This window comes from Pagrus major, chromosome 6 (genome assembly GCF_040436345.1).
Source record: "Pagrus major chromosome 6, Pma_NU_1.0".
Lineage (NCBI taxonomy): Eukaryota > Metazoa > Chordata > Actinopteri > Spariformes > Sparidae > Pagrus > Pagrus major.
Window position 1 is genome coordinate 4,298,885 of NC_133220.1, and position 15,234 is coordinate 4,314,118.

Here is a 15,234-nt window from a genome sequence, read left to right on the forward strand (position 1 = left end):
GTCAAACAAGCTTTGGAGCTTCAGTATCATCTGCTCATCTCTTGGTGCTTCTGAACTGTGTTGTTTGTGTAGATGCTGAGAAGAGTTTCTAATAATTAGTCTGCCCTCGTTGACATTAAACACTCATGTTTAAATAAATATAATTGTAAAAATAAATGAAACAACCCAGTTAAATCTTTCACAACCTTCTCTTGGCAGAAGTTCAACTAACTTTATGGTTAATTTTTCTTTCAGGCAGCATAATTAAAGTAGTTCTCACTAACATGTGACACATCAGGTGTGTTTACCTTTGAACACTATGTTTTATATTTTATTACAATCTTTATAGTTCAGTTTAACAAGTTGACTGTATTTGTGCTTCTGCCTCAAACTGGAAACAGTTTAAAATGTTTGAAATATCGTCCCATAAAATGATGCTGGAGGCTTTTATTGTGTTTTTCTCTTCACACTGTAAACTGGATACAAGCAGAGTGTGGATGAACAAAATCCTAATATTACATTAATAATGCTGAAACTGTCTCTTTATAATCTATTGTTTATAATGTGTTCACAGGTGAAGCTCCAAAGCCAATTATCGATATACTTGATGATACAAAGGACGGGATCCTGCTGCAGTGTGAAGCTCATGGTGATCCACTTCCTACAGTAGAGTGGAAGGACAGAGCTGGTAACACTCTTCATGCTGAGGAGCCACAGATCTCAGAAAGTGAAGGTCGTTCATACATCACTGTCAACATTCTTGTGACCAAGACTGGCAACTATCGCTGTGTAGCTACGCAGGAGGAAATCAGGCATCAGATTGCTGCTGTGATCCCTGTGTATACCCAAGGTGAGATTCTTCCTAGTTGTGATTTAATATGTAAATAATTTTGAATGTTTCAAACTGAGTGAAAAATTCCTTTATAGAAATGATGACGTTGGTTCATCAGTCACCAGAGATTAGAGAGAGAATGAACTTTCATTAATTATTAACACTATATGTGCTGTATGTGATGCAGTTAGATTCCCAGTGTTACACTCACTCTCTTTACAGTAAATATGTTTCAGAGGAAACATCTGAGGACAGTTATGAAGCTCATTGAGAAGTTTTGTGCATCATGAATCTCATAGTATCAAACTGCAACATCCACAAATCTTTATTTTACTTTATATTTCATCATAAAAGTGAAGTTTGAGTCAGGACAGTTGTGTTGGATTGCATCAGATCATTAATGTGGGCCTAATAAAGTGGCCACAGTGTGTTTGTTAGTCTGTGTGTGATGATACATGACTACAATATGAGCACATACACTTGATTCATGTGTTCATTTAGTTAATTAATCAGAGAAACTGTGTTCACTGAGAGAGAAACTCTTAGTCCTGAAACACATTTGAGCTCTGTCTCCTCAAGTCACACTGGTGCTGCTTCTGGTTCTGATGCCACAGGATCTTCATCACTAAATCTTTGTCTCAGTGACATGAAAGAACGATGTTGGTACCAGCTCAGGTCCACTGAGGAGCTCAGACTGAAAGTGGTCGTGATATACAATATGTAACTCGATATTTTAAATCTTCTCAAAAGCGCTTCATAAATGTTAGGACGGGGCCACAAAATCAAATATCTCAATATGTTTGACCAAACAGGCCCTACTGTGATAATATTGTAGGGATGACGATTGTTACTTTCACAAAACATTAACACGATGAGATTTCTGATAATAATCATCATTAATGTGGATATAATGACTCAGTGGGTAAAGAAAGTATCAGAACAAGTCGAACAGTCTGGTGAGTTCAGAACATGACGTCACTTTACTGTAATGAGCCTTTAAACCCAGGAACAGACAACAGTTATGATATATCACCATGTGAGAATATCAAATATCTAAGACAATATATAGTCTCACATCATGACAACAGTATATATTGTATATGTTGCTCAGCCCTGCTTTAGATTGTACAGGTGTTCCTATTAAAGTGGCCACACCCGAGCCCTGTTAACAGAAGGGGACAAGCTCTTAATGACCCTGTGTTTCACATTTCATAACACATTTTCTTTATTACTTTAATGTAAATAGACAACAAAGTTCACATGACGTCCTTTAATGTTTTTTTTAAGCACAACAAATGTGTAAAAGTTCAGGAGCTGCTGTAAAGTCTTCACTGTTGATGTGTTTCTGTCATGATGTGAGTCAGAAAAAGTGTTTTAGTTGTAAATAGTTACAAACTCTTTAAGGAGAAGTTAGAAAAGTTTTACTCGTCTTGTTCTATCTAACAATGTAACGAGGACAACATGAAGACACTCAGACAGGAAGAGAAGAGTTTACTCACTGAAAACTAGGAGCAAACTTTACCTCTGAATATACACAATGATAGTTCCTGTAATAATATGAGATCATGGAGGCTTTGAACTGAGTTTTTACTGGACAGTTAACACTTGTCATTAGTACCATTGTATTCAGGCTGTAACTACGAGTCTCCAACATTAATTATCAGTTTATAATTGTAGTCATTGTGACTATTAAAGCAGCAGAAGCTGATCAGAGATCTCCTGAAGGATCTGATGCTGAAGGATGAATTCAGATTCAGAAATCATGAGCAAACCTGATGTTTCACAGCAACATAAATGATCCAACTCTTCAACATGTTCCTAAAATAAAATATGGATCCTGCTGTGATCTTTAGTGAGCTTTTGTTGGCTGAGACAGAAGAATTGTTCTGATTATATTATTTAAGAATCTGTGTGGAGAGATGTGAAACTGTGTCTCAGTCTATATGTGTCTGTAAGAATCTCTAAATATTGATTCTGTTCTTTTATTAATGAGTTAAAGTATATTTATGTTTAATAGTCGGAGCTTCAACAGACTCACGCTTCATAAAACCTGTGACTGTGTGTTGATCTGCTCCCATCAGGCCCAATAACTGTGGAGCCGACCAGCACCAAGAAGCTCACAGTGATTTTAACCTTCATGTTGCTGGACAGTAGTCAGTGGTGGAAGAAGTACTCGGATACTTTACTGAAGTGAAAGAAGCAGAAACACAAAGTAAAAATACTCTGTTACAAGTAAAAGTCCACCTGAGTAAAAGTGTAAAAGTATCAGTAAAAGTGTTGTGAAGAAGTTTTATATTTTATCAGATGATCCTGTGTTTTTACTGTCAGATCAAAGTGATGGACTGTAACTAAGTCCATTTATTTCTTCACTGCTGGGACCAGAACCAGAAGCAGCCTCTGAGCTGTGGAGCCCAGCAGGAGGAAACTGGACCTGAGATCAGAGCTCACATCACTGTTCCTGCTCACATTCATCCCAGTGGAGTTTTCATGTGAAACAAGTTCAGATTTCAGGAGCAGACTCACCTTTAGTTGTTCTGTGTGAGCTGTGAGGTCCAGTCTGCTGTTTATCATCTGCACTGACCTTCTGACTGATGCACTCACTTTGTATCTGTTTCAGGGTCCAATAGATGGTTTGCTGGTTTTGTAGTTGTCAGCCTCCTTTTACATGTTGCTGTTATTCTTCTAGTTGTGCTTACATGCAAGGGTCGCATCAAACTAAATTGTAAGAAAGGTAAGATTAAATATTGTTTCAACATATTAATGATGAACGGACACCAGAACTAATTCTTTGTATGTATCTCATGTTCAGAGTCTTGACAGTTGTTTTATCCTCTCTGACATTAATCATTCTGTGTGTATTAACACTCAGAGTAGGATCAAAACATTTGGGATTTTCTTGAGTATAACTTTGTTTTGTTTCCTTCTGATCCAGGTTCAGGACCAGTTTGAGTCTGAGACCATGCTGGATGACGGCGCATTTTGTCTGGTCACTTATTTCAGTTGGAGGAGTAAAACCTGGTTTTAACATTTAAATGAATCTGAGGTTCAGGTTAGGATTGGGGTTGTGTTAAAGCAGATAGTTGTGATGGCAGCAAGGAAGGTTGTTTGGGTGACGATGTGCATGTAGCTCATTCTGCTTTCATCACTATGTCCCATTACCACGGCAACAGTCTCTCCCTGAACCATCCTCATGTCCTGAACCTCATCCAGATCATAGACAGTAAGATCACAGCTTGTCTGCTCCCTCAACTAACGAGCTAACTCACAATTAATATACAAGATATACATCCTGTCATTAGGGACTTAATGAAACCAGAACAAGACCGTCCAAGTTTTATATACGTGTTCAGAGCCGAGGGGCTCGGACCAAAAAAGTGCCGTCACACTTTGGTTCGATCCCGGGCTCCTCCCGTCCACATGTCCAAGTGTCCTTGAGCAACAGGCTGAAGCCCAAACTGCTCCCGATGGTCAGACCAGCACCTTGTATGGTAGCTCACTGCCATCGGTGAGTGAGTGAGTGAGTGAGTGACTGAGTGAGTGACTGAGTGACTGAGCTCCACATGTGCTTCAAAACCAATAAACCAATAATATTTGTGTTATTGCTTATGGAAGCCCCCCAAAATATTTCCATGATAAATCACAATTATGAGATTAAAAAGTGAAGATTATTACATAAAACATCGAAATTATTGGATTAAAAAATGAAATTAGTCAATGAAAAGGTCAAAATTGTGAGAAAAAAGTCAAATATGAGATAAATTATGGATTAAAATCTGAATTATTAGGAAAAAGTCATAATTATTTGATAAAATCTTGAAATTATGAGGTTTAAAAGTCAATAGTAAACAAATTCATTATATGAGATTCAAAAAATTGTGAGATTCAAAAAATCTAAATTATGAGTTAAAAAGTGAGAATTTTCAGATAAAAATTCATAAATATGAAAGAAAATTGAAAAAGGTCAAAATTACGCATTAAAAAATGTTAATTTTGAGATAAAAAAGTCGGACTGGTAAATAAAAATTCATAAATGATAGATAAAAATAAAGATAAATCTAATTGTGAGATAAATTTGACTTTTTGTCTCATAGTAATCACTTAATCTCACAATTATGATTTCTCTCATAATTATGATTTACCATGGGAGTATTTTATTTTTATGAATGCTTGGTTTTCATTATTTATTGTCTTCAGCTGTCAGAAAGCCTGTCCTGCTTCTTTGTATTTGTTGCGGTTCTGATCCAGAGTCTGTCAGGTCCAGTTACACACTGAACTCTACACTCAGTGTCCAGTTTATTAGGTACAGCGAGCTGAAGCTGATGCAGTCTGATACAACAGTCGTGCAGTAAATCCTCCTTCATGAAGGTTTAATGTTCAGTTTGTTGTTCAAAGATTCGACTTCATGATCAGTTTGCAGGCTGCAGTTTGTGCAGCTGTTGAACTGTTGTGTCTTATTCTGGCAGCTGTTTTTATTATTCTTATTTTAGTTTGAGCCGGGTGTCCCTAATAAACTGGACACTGAGTGTTTACTGTTGGTGTCTGATATCTGAATTGTGGCTCTCAGAGTTCATGTATGTTTCTGTTGTTCACTGATGATGCACTTGTAGTGTTTCATGTCACTTCAGGCAGCGCTTCATCATTTCTATATTAACGTTTGAATAAAACATGAAAAATGTCAAAACTGTGTGTTGTGACTGTTTCTGATGTTTCTGTGTTCAAACTGTGATCAAAGAAATAAAAGTGATTTTAATTTATGGGTGTGATTCTGAGATGATCTGTGTTTTACAGCAGCTGTCAGGAAACCAAAGAGACAACAGAGCAGATAAATCCTCTTTAAAACAAGGTTTCTAGAGACAGTTTACCTCACTGACAGCTTCATGAATGGAGATTACAGCTGAATGTAAAGAAATCCTCATGTCTGTGTAACGAGGCCTGAGTCTGTGAGGAGACAACATGATCCAGACCTGCTGACGGCTGTTTCTTCTCAGGACTTTGTCAGCAGGATTGAGAACAGGGACTTGATCTTCTGCTGCCGGAGGAAACAGCTGCTGATGAGGTCAAAGCATCTGAGAGAGAAACAGCTCCATGTTTTATTTACTCTCATTTATTTATTCTCACAGCTGGAGCGTTAACTGTTCATGCACCTGCACCAGGTGTGTTGTTTCATCAGCAGCCATAGGAAGTGAAATCTGTCAGAGACGTTAGCGCCACCTGCTGCTGTTTGACTGAAGTGTTTTGAGCTCCTTCTGTTTGTGTGTCAGGTTGAATGATGACATGAATCTCAGGAGGACAAACACACTCAGTGAGGCTGTTTTACACTTTTATGGAGAACTGATTGTGATGTGTGTTGTTGTGGCATCATTGCTGCTGCAGATGTGTGTGTCTGAGTGTGTGTTTGGTGTTTGTGCCTCACACAGCTCTCTTCTGGAGAAGAAGGGTGATGTTAGCTGAAACACAGAACATGACGTCATGGTGGTGATGAAAATATGACAATAGCTATGATATCTACATTATTTCTTCTGGTGTGATCTTAAAACATCTTCAGGGTTTCAGAAAGGTATCGTGTGTTGAGTGTGTTAGATTGACATCACAAATGTCACCTGCAGATATTTGTGTCAGTCAAAAGTTGTCAGAACAATAAATACCTAAAATAAAGTACAGAAACCGGAAAAATCTACTCAAGCACAGTAACAAAGTATTTGTACTTCGTTACTTCCCTCCTCTCAGTGGCCAACACCCAGACAAAATGCGATGGCAGCTGCAGGCCTGGTGATGGCGCTTTTATTCTGAAATATTAGTACCGGAAGTGCCTTAGCTTCAGGCTGAGGAGCAGAAACAGGTTGTGATGAACCAGTCAGGGTGTTGAGGAGTGTGTGAAGCTCCGTCATATAGAGACACCATCAGTGTGGTGAAGTCCTCAGAGGACATCACAACTATGGAGCTTCTTCCTCTCGTGTGTCTCTGTCTGCTGAGCTGCTCTGGAGAAACGTCTGCTGCTGGAGACGGTAAGAAAACTGATCATCACTCACTGACAGTCTTTAATTCTCACTTTGTTTCATCTGAGCAGCGGAACAATGCGGAAACATGCGGGATGTTCATCAGCTGCTTCCTGCTTTAGTGCGTACAAGACACCTGCTCAGCGCGCTGTGACGTCACACACGTACCCTGATCATCAGCACACATCGATAGTATTGATTGGATCGATTACAGGAGAATCACAGCTGGATGATGCTGAGTTTTAATCTCGAAATGCTCTGTAATGATGTCGTCATCACTGCTGTGTGTGTGTGTGTGTGTGTGTGTGTGTGTGTGTGTGTGTGTGTGTGTGTGTGTGTATGCAGACACTAGTGGTTTCTGATTAACTTTTGTACTGGACTGAAACCTTCTGGATGTTGTTTTTCGGACTTTGGACTCGCTGAATAAACTAAAGTTGTTACTTTTTTTCGGGTCTTTGAAATCTTAATACATTTATATATTTGGTAAGACTCCATAAAATCTATCAAATCTTTAAAATAAACAATTATATATATAATTAAAAATGGCAAATTCATGGTTAATTAAACTTTATTTAACAGTTATTTCACTGTTAACAAGCAGTAACATGTGTTATAAACGACTTATTAGCACTGCCCACAGTTGTCTCCTGCACTGTGGTCTGTTAGTCCCATTACTGCACAGCAAGCCATAATAATTATCTGATATTTGCATGTAAATTTAACTGAAACACCACAAACACAGCGGTCAGGTCGAGGTCAAGATATAGCCCAGCCCTGAAGAGCCCTCAGGAGGTTGAGGGGGTCGTCCAGAAATTGGAAGGTAGCTGGTTCGATGTCCTGGATCCTGCTGCTGCCGAAGTATCCTTGAGCAAGATACTGAGCCCCAAATTGCTCCTAATGAGCAGGTGGCACCTTGCATGGCAGCCTCTGCCATCAGTGTATGAATGTGACAAGTAGCGGTCAGTAGACTGGAAGAAGGGCTGCAGAAATGCAAATCCATTTACTATTTACTCTAGTTAGGGTGCTAAGCCTCTCAGAGCCGTTAGCTTAGCTGAAGACTTTCAGATTTCTCCAATGATAAATCTGAGAAACATCAGTGAACATGTTTCTGTTGAAACAGAATTCCTCTGCCATGTGAAGCTTTAATTTGATGTCCTTAGAAAGTACAGTGAACACATTTGAATTACAAAGTTAAAAAAAACAACTGTTGCAGCTGTGGAACAGGACAGTTTGGTGGTTGTGTCTTTGAATCCAGTTTGATAAATCTAGATCTGAAATGAATAGAACTGCAACTTCTCCTGGTGTTATGAAGTGTTTCTACAGCTCAATAGAAATCAAACAATCTCAAAGGCTCGATAACAAAAAGGGTTTAATCTCATTAACTATAAGCTTTAAATACACCTAAAAATATGTCAGTACAAGCACGACACAACTAGAACTATTATAGAGGAAACAGGTGTGTGAGTTATTGTTGTGGTGTGTAAAGTTGTTATCTGAGTTTGTTTCCTGGTGACTCTGCATGTTAACATACTGAGTAACACATGTTTTTATCTTCCAGGTGTCAGAGTGGTCGTGGAAGAAGGCAGTGATGCTGTTTTACCCTGTTCGCTCAGACCCAAGGGGGACATCACAAGACAGACCTTTGTCTGGAGGAAAGATGAAAGACGGCAGGAGGTGTTCTATTATAATTCAGGCATCTTCATAAGTCAAGATCAGCAGTTCAGAGGTCGAGTCTCACATTTTGAAGATCAACTGACAAGCGGCAACGCCTCCATAAAGATCAATAATACGAAGGTGGCAGACAGCGGGAACTACAGCTGCATTTTTCTAAATCTTCAGCCGAGACAAACATTCTACATTGAGCTTGTTGTTGTTGGTGAGTGCTTTCATTAAACAGTTAAAGATGTCCGCTCATTTACTGCTGGGACTGGTTGAAGAGTCCCAGATGGACTTTTGTTAAGTGGTCAGAATACACATCTCATCTCAGACGGTATCTGGTCTCATATCACGACAGCTATGTATATCGTATATATTGCTCAGCCCTAGAAATATTGGACCATCCTTTACGAAAGGAAAGGAGATAATGCCGTCCCACACGTCCTTGCAGCAGAAACATTTAAAGCAGCGCAACATTCATTCACCATCACATGATGCCTTGTAGCTTATTATAAGTGCAGGCGGTGTCTCTTTAGTGCTGCAGTTGTCTTTTCCTAAGTCCTTATGAATTCTCCTTCACATCTTTCCTTCACCTCATGATTCTTTTTTCACCAAAGTCAAGCAAAAGTATTTAGAAAAAGACCGGATGTAATTTTTTGTGACTATTTGACTGCAGCCTATGTACTGAAACAGTTCTTCACAGGACTGAAACAAGCTTTGGAGCTTCAGCATCATCCACCCATCTCTTGGTGCTTTGAATTGTATTGTGAGTGCAGATACTGAGAGATGTTTCTGATATTTAGTCTACCCTCATTGACTTTAGACACTAAAATAACAGTTTAAGAATAAATTAAAACACAACAGTGAAACGTTTCTCTCTTCAACTATTTTCATGATTAAGTTTTCATTGAGGCAGCATTATTAAAATATTTGTCACTAACATAATTATGACTCAATGTGTGTGCATACCTTTGAAAAGACAAAGATATTTTGTCACAATTTTTACTATAGCTCAATTAGCAGAAATTCACAGTAAATGTGTGTCTGCCATGACAGGAGTCAGAATCCGCCTCAAACTGGAAGAAGTTATAAAGGTGCTATAATTGTCCTTTGTAATCTAATATTCACACTGTTGACAGGTGTGGCTCCAAAGCCGTTTGTCACAGTACTTGATCAAACAAAGGACAGGGTCCTGCTGCAGTGTGAAGCTCAGTATAGTACAGTTTAACATGTTCACTGTATTTGTGTGTCTGCCTCAAACTGGAAACAGTTTAAAATGTTTGAAATATCGTCCCATAAAATGATGCTGGAGGCTTTTATTGTGTTTTTCTCTTCACACTGTAAACTGGATACAAGCAGAGTGTGGATGAACAAAATCCCAATATTACATTAATAATGCTGAAACTGTCTCTTTATGATCTATTGTTTATAATGTGTTCACAGGTGCAGCTCCAAGGCCATTTATCATTACACTTGATCAGACAAAGGACTGGGCGCTGCTGCAGTGTGAAGCTCATGGTGATCCACCTCCTACAGTAGAGTGGAAGGACAGTGATAACAACACTCTTGATGCTGAGGAGCGACAGGTCTCAGAAAGAGAAGGTCGTTCATACATCACTGTCAAGACTATTGTGACCAAGACCGACAAGTATCGCTGTCTAGCTACACAGGAGGAAATCAGCCATCAGATTGCTGCTGAGACCTATGTGTATATCCAAAGTTAGATTCTTTCTAGTTGTGATTTAATATGTAAATAATTTCAAATGTTTTAAAGTGAGTGAAAAATTCCTTTATAGAAATGTTGACGTTGGTTCATCAATCACCAGAGATTAGAGAGAGAATTAGACGAGTGCTGATAAATAACAGAACAAACTTGATGGTTAATTTTAAAATCAGTCTGAACTGTCACACACACACACACACAACACACACACGTTGATGGTTGGTTCACTGGGTGTTTGTGTTGAATAAACAAGTTTTCAGGATTAAATAGAGACAGAAAATAACTTTGTGTTCAGTCTGAATTCACCTTTTAGAAGCATGAACATCATTAATTATTGTCTTTGATGTACAACTTGTATTAATTATTAACACTATATGTGCTGTATGTGATGCAGTTAGATTCCCAGTGTTACACTCACTCTCTTTACAGTAAATATGTTTCAGAGGAAACATCTGAGGACAGTTATGAAGCTCATTGAGAAGTTTTATGCATCATGAATCTCATAGTATCAAACTGCAACATACACAAATCTTTATTTTACCGTAAAGAACAAATACTGAAAGGTCAGCACTTATCCAAGTCCTTTTTTATACTCAGCCTAGTTATATGTATGTATGTATGTACAGGATGTAGTCTCACACACAGCTGAGCTTGTTGTTCACCACATAATAACTACGAGGTGTAACTGTTGAGTCACTGACTGAACCAACTGACAGAACTGGATCAGTACAGAACCACAGAATATGAGCTGCTGAGTGAGTAGAAGAGGAAACAGAAGATAATGTGACATGACACTGATCTGAAATGATGAGTTATGATGAGTGATAATAACAACATGAGTCATTAAATATCATCACAGATTTTAACTCACTCTGAGACTAAATCACTTTTAGTACTGTTGAGTTATGTTTTGTAAGATTATATAATATTGCTAGAATTATTAAAGTTATTGTAATTAATGTCACACTAACACTGGTTATGTCTGTTGTTGTTATTCTGATATATTATAATAAAACACATTCCTGCATCTAGAAAGACGAAAACGGAACAACACCTGCTGAACCTTTACACAGTAGTAGTGTATGTGTGCAGTTCTTTCTGCCGACAAGAAGAAGAGCGGTGAAGTAGAACTAAACCAAACTGACCCAGATTCAACAACACCATATATAAATGTATTAAGATTTCAAAGACCCGAAAAAAAGTAACAACTTTAGTTTATTCAGCGAGTCCAAAGTCCGAAAAACAACATCCAGAAGGTTTCAGTCCAGTACAAAATGTGTGTGTGTATATATATATATATACATACACACACACACACACACATACATACATACATATTTTCTGGGCCCAGTTGGCTCCATGTTGGTGTTGGTGACGTGTGTTGATGAGACGATGTAGTTCACTGAGCGCTTCAACACAAAACCACATGAGATTTTACTTTATTAATAACAAACTGCGATTTTAATGACTTGAAAAAACATCTTTTTAATTGACAAATATCATCTGTGTGGTTCATGACACAGTTCAAGCGGGATTAAAGGTGTATTTTACTCTTGCTATTGACCACAGAAGAAGAAGAAGAAGAAGAAGAAGGAGAAGAAGAAGAAGGAAAATAAGAAGAGTAAAAACGGTACAAACGGCCTCATATAAAACATTTAACTGAAACGTATCTTATATAATAGAATAATAATTACTTTTATGATAATTAATATAACGTCGTCGTCTAATATTCACAGGATAACGTCTTTATTAAATCGTGTTGTGACACAGTCCGGTTTGTAGCCGCCAATACAACCAAAAGAGCAGAAGAAGAAAAATCAGCAGAAGAAGAAGAAGAAGAAGAAGAAGAAGAAGAAGAAGAAGAAGAAGAAAGTAGCCTGAACAACAACAACACGATCATATTCACCTTCACCAGACTAAAAACGTCTTCTGAGTGAGTTCATCAATAACAGAGAGAAGTTGAAAACTCCACATCTGCTGCGGACGCTCACACTGGAGGTCAGTGACGGAGCAGTTAGTGACGGAGCAGTTAGCTGCGTCACGGTAACGCTCCCGCCGCCATGTTGGACTGGACACAAATCAAAGTAAACGGGGGAGCTGCGTCTTTCTGGATAAAAAGTACTGTAACGTTTACATTCCTCAAACTACTCCAACGAGCTGGTTTCATACTGAAGGAGGTGAAATGTACGTGGAGTAGAGACAAGTGTTGTTTTACTATAATCTCGGTAGTAGACGAGAGGAGTGAACATGGTGGAAAGTCACTGTCAGAGGGAAATAGTGGAAACTGGTTTGTTTATTGATGTTTTCTTCCTACTTGTTTTTAATGTCTTTAAAATGCTAATTTATGGTCTTTTAGTGTAATGTTATGCCCCTGTAAAGCACTTTGAGTTGTCTAAATGTGTTATACAAATAAACATTACAGCACCTTAAAGACAAAATAAGTTCTAGTGACAAAGTGGTGAAATAACAGTATAACATGTTGGCATGATATGGTTTAAATTGGGGGAAAAGTGGAGAATATAAATAGTATGTGACCTAAAATGTATTATAGTATAAAGTGAAATTAACAGAACATGACTGACTGTACGTTCTGTCTGCTGTTGTTTCAGCCTCACACGGAGACAAAATGGCCTCCAGATTAGAGGAGGACCTCTGCTGTCCCGTCTGTCACGACATCTTTAAGCATCCTGTTGTTCTGTCATGTACTCACAGCTTCTGTAAAGACTGTCTGAAGAACTGGTGGAGAGAGAAACAAGTTAAAGGTTTTTGAAGAAGTTAAGGTGGAGTTTGAACAACACATTCAGCACCAGGCCCGACGCACAGAGAGAGTCAGATCAAGGAGCAGTTTAAGAAGCTTCACCAGTTCCTTGTTAATGAAGAGGAGGCCAGGATGGCTGCACTGAGGGAGGAAGAGGAGCAGAAGAGTCAGACGATGAAGGAGAAGATGAAGGCTCTGAGCAGAGACATAGCAGCTCTTTCAGACACAGTCAGAGCCACAGAGGAGGAGCTGAGGGCTGAAGACGTCTCATTCCTGCACAACTACAAGGCTGCAGTGAAGAGAGTCCAGCAGCGCCCCCTGCTGGAGGATCCACAGCTGGTCTCAGGAGCTCTGATGGACGTGGCCAAACACCTGGGCAACCTGAGCTTCAACATCTGGAACAAGATGAAGGAGACTGTCTCCTACACTCCTGTGGTTCTGGACCCAAACTCTGCTCATCCAGAACTCCTCCTGTCTGAAGATCTGACCAGTTTGAAAAAAGTAGAGAAACAGCAGCTTCCTGATAATCCAGAGAGGTTTGACTCTTCCTTTTATGTCGTGGGCTCTGAGGGCTTTAACTCAGGGACTCACAGCTGGGATGTCGAGGTTGGAGACGGTCATTGCTGGTCACTGGGTGTGTTAGCCAAGTCTGTCCAGAGGAAGGGAGTAGTAAAGTCGGGATTATGGGTACTGATGTTCCATAATGGTAAATACATGGCACGGTCACGACCAGGTCACCTCACGCATGTCTCAGTGGAAAACCTCCGGAGGGTCAGAGTGGAGCTGGACTGGGACAGAGGACAGTTGTCGTTCTCTGATCCTGACACTTACACACACCTACACACCTTTAGACACACTTTTACTGAGAGGATGTTTCCCTTCATTATCGCTGAGGGCGAAGTGAAGATATTACCATGTGAGATCCGTGTGACAGTGGAACAGAGCAGTAACAGATGAATATATATCCAACAACCAGGCATCACAAATGCTACTGAGATTTGCTTCAGTTTAGTAAACACCATGGTTTCTCACAGAGCTTCAAACCACACACGATTCTTAAACATTTGCAAATTCTTCTTGTCCTGTTTGGATCTGTCTTTTCACATTTGGTCCGTCACAACAGTTAATGAATTATGTGATGATTGATGGGTTTTCTCCTCCTCCTCATCCCTTTCAGCTAAACAAAATTTGCCTGAGAGTCATCTCCTCCAAACAGTTGCTCTGGACACAAAACATTTCCCACAACTGTCTCTGTGACTTCAAAATTAACCAGTTTCTAAGTGGATCGTATCCATAGGCTGGGCGTAATGCAGTGCTACAGGTATGATGTGTTTTTGTAAGCTAACCCAGAAGTTAGCATTACTCTGGGTCCCTCGACAAAAAGCCTTTGAGATTTTTCCATTGGATGTTAAAAATAAGCTCTGTGGTTAACAAAAGTTTTTGATACTTACAGATGGACACCACTTTTTTGATCTTTGAAATGAAACACGATTGTCATAAGTAAAAAGCTAAAGTTCACGGTTGCTTGACTTCAGTGTCACCTACACAAAGCATCTTAATACACAACACTATACACGTTTTCTATAAACTCATCACTGTACAAACCTCTGTAGTCTCATTTAGACTCTTCTTAACAACTGGTGTTTTTAAGACATGTAAACACTTTATAGTTCAAGTGTTTGGTCTTTAGTGATGTATTTCATGCTCTGGAACAAACTGGAAATAACCACAGAACTTATTTCAGGCAAATACCCGAAAACCCACTCAAAAAAACCCAATGACTTTGAGGTGGGGGAAGAGGAAGTACACAAATCTTAACTCAATCGGGGTTTTAAGACTCATTTCTGTGGCTCTCTATTGACTCTAAATCTGCCCCCACTGGGAGCATGACTTGATATTTGCCATCTCAGGTGACCAGTGAAGTGACTCCGCCTGGTGGATTCCTCATCTATATGTGTCAGACACTGTTGTAGTGCCGGGCGTGTCACTTCACCAAAGATAAATATGTAATGAAAGGATATTTTTGTCATTGAAGCGATTCTGGTGACAGATCTCCAGCTGGTCATTTACATATGTTTTAGACATCTGGTCCGATATATCTGCATTGTTGTTCTACAAATATGTTTTATCTTTCATCTCATTTTCTTGACCGTTTTAACCGTGAGGGCTACGGGGATGTTACCGCTTAATCCCCCCCTTTCAGGGGGTTACTGGAGCCAATCCCAGTTTTCATATGGGCAGAGGCCAGGGTATATCACTAATTTCGGGGTTCAGTATCTTACTCAGGGGA

General features: G+C 39.2%; 3 protein-coding genes across 5 annotated transcripts in view; all 3 read left to right on the plus strand.

Moving 5' to 3' along the window:
- LOC140998319 (hemicentin-1-like) overlaps nt 1-5,565 on the plus strand; it is a 46,386-nt gene extending 40,821 nt beyond the window's left edge. The window contains exons 11-13 of the mRNA XM_073468578.1: nt 554-829; nt 3,429-3,542; nt 3,744-5,565. Coding sequence (XP_073324679.1) covers nt 554-829; nt 3,429-3,542; nt 3,744-3,760 — 407 coding nt within the window. The 3' untranslated portion in view covers nt 3,761-5,565. The remainder of the gene's footprint in view (nt 1-553; nt 830-3,428; nt 3,543-3,743) is intronic.
- Nucleotides 5,566-6,645: 1,080 nt separating this feature from the next.
- On the plus strand, nt 6,646-10,469 carry LOC140998322 (V-set domain-containing T-cell activation inhibitor 1-like). Its single transcript, XM_073468584.1, has 3 exons — nt 6,646-6,816; nt 8,366-8,683; nt 9,907-10,469. The coding sequence occupies exons 1-3, from the start codon at nt 6,747-6,749 to the stop codon at nt 10,185-10,187; spliced, it is 669 nt and encodes a 222-aa protein (XP_073324685.1). The 5' UTR covers nt 6,646-6,746; the 3' UTR covers nt 10,188-10,469.
- A 1,546-nt stretch (nt 10,470-12,015) lies between these two features.
- On the plus strand, nt 12,016-14,982 carry LOC140998320 (nuclear factor 7, ovary-like). 3 transcript variants are annotated; one of them, XM_073468579.1, is made up of 2 exons: nt 12,016-12,370; nt 12,796-14,982. In XM_073468579.1, exon 2 carries the CDS (start codon nt 13,077-13,079, stop codon nt 13,899-13,901), a length of 825 nt encoding a protein of 274 aa, XP_073324680.1. In that variant the 5' UTR covers nt 12,016-12,370; nt 12,796-13,076; the 3' UTR covers nt 13,902-14,982. The 3 variants fall into 3 exon arrangements, with proteins under 3 accessions (XP_073324680.1, XP_073324681.1, XP_073324682.1); XM_073468580.1 differs by having other exon boundaries at nt 12,016-12,304; XM_073468581.1 differs by having other exon boundaries at nt 12,016-12,184.
- Nucleotides 14,983-15,234: the final 252 nt, after the last annotated feature.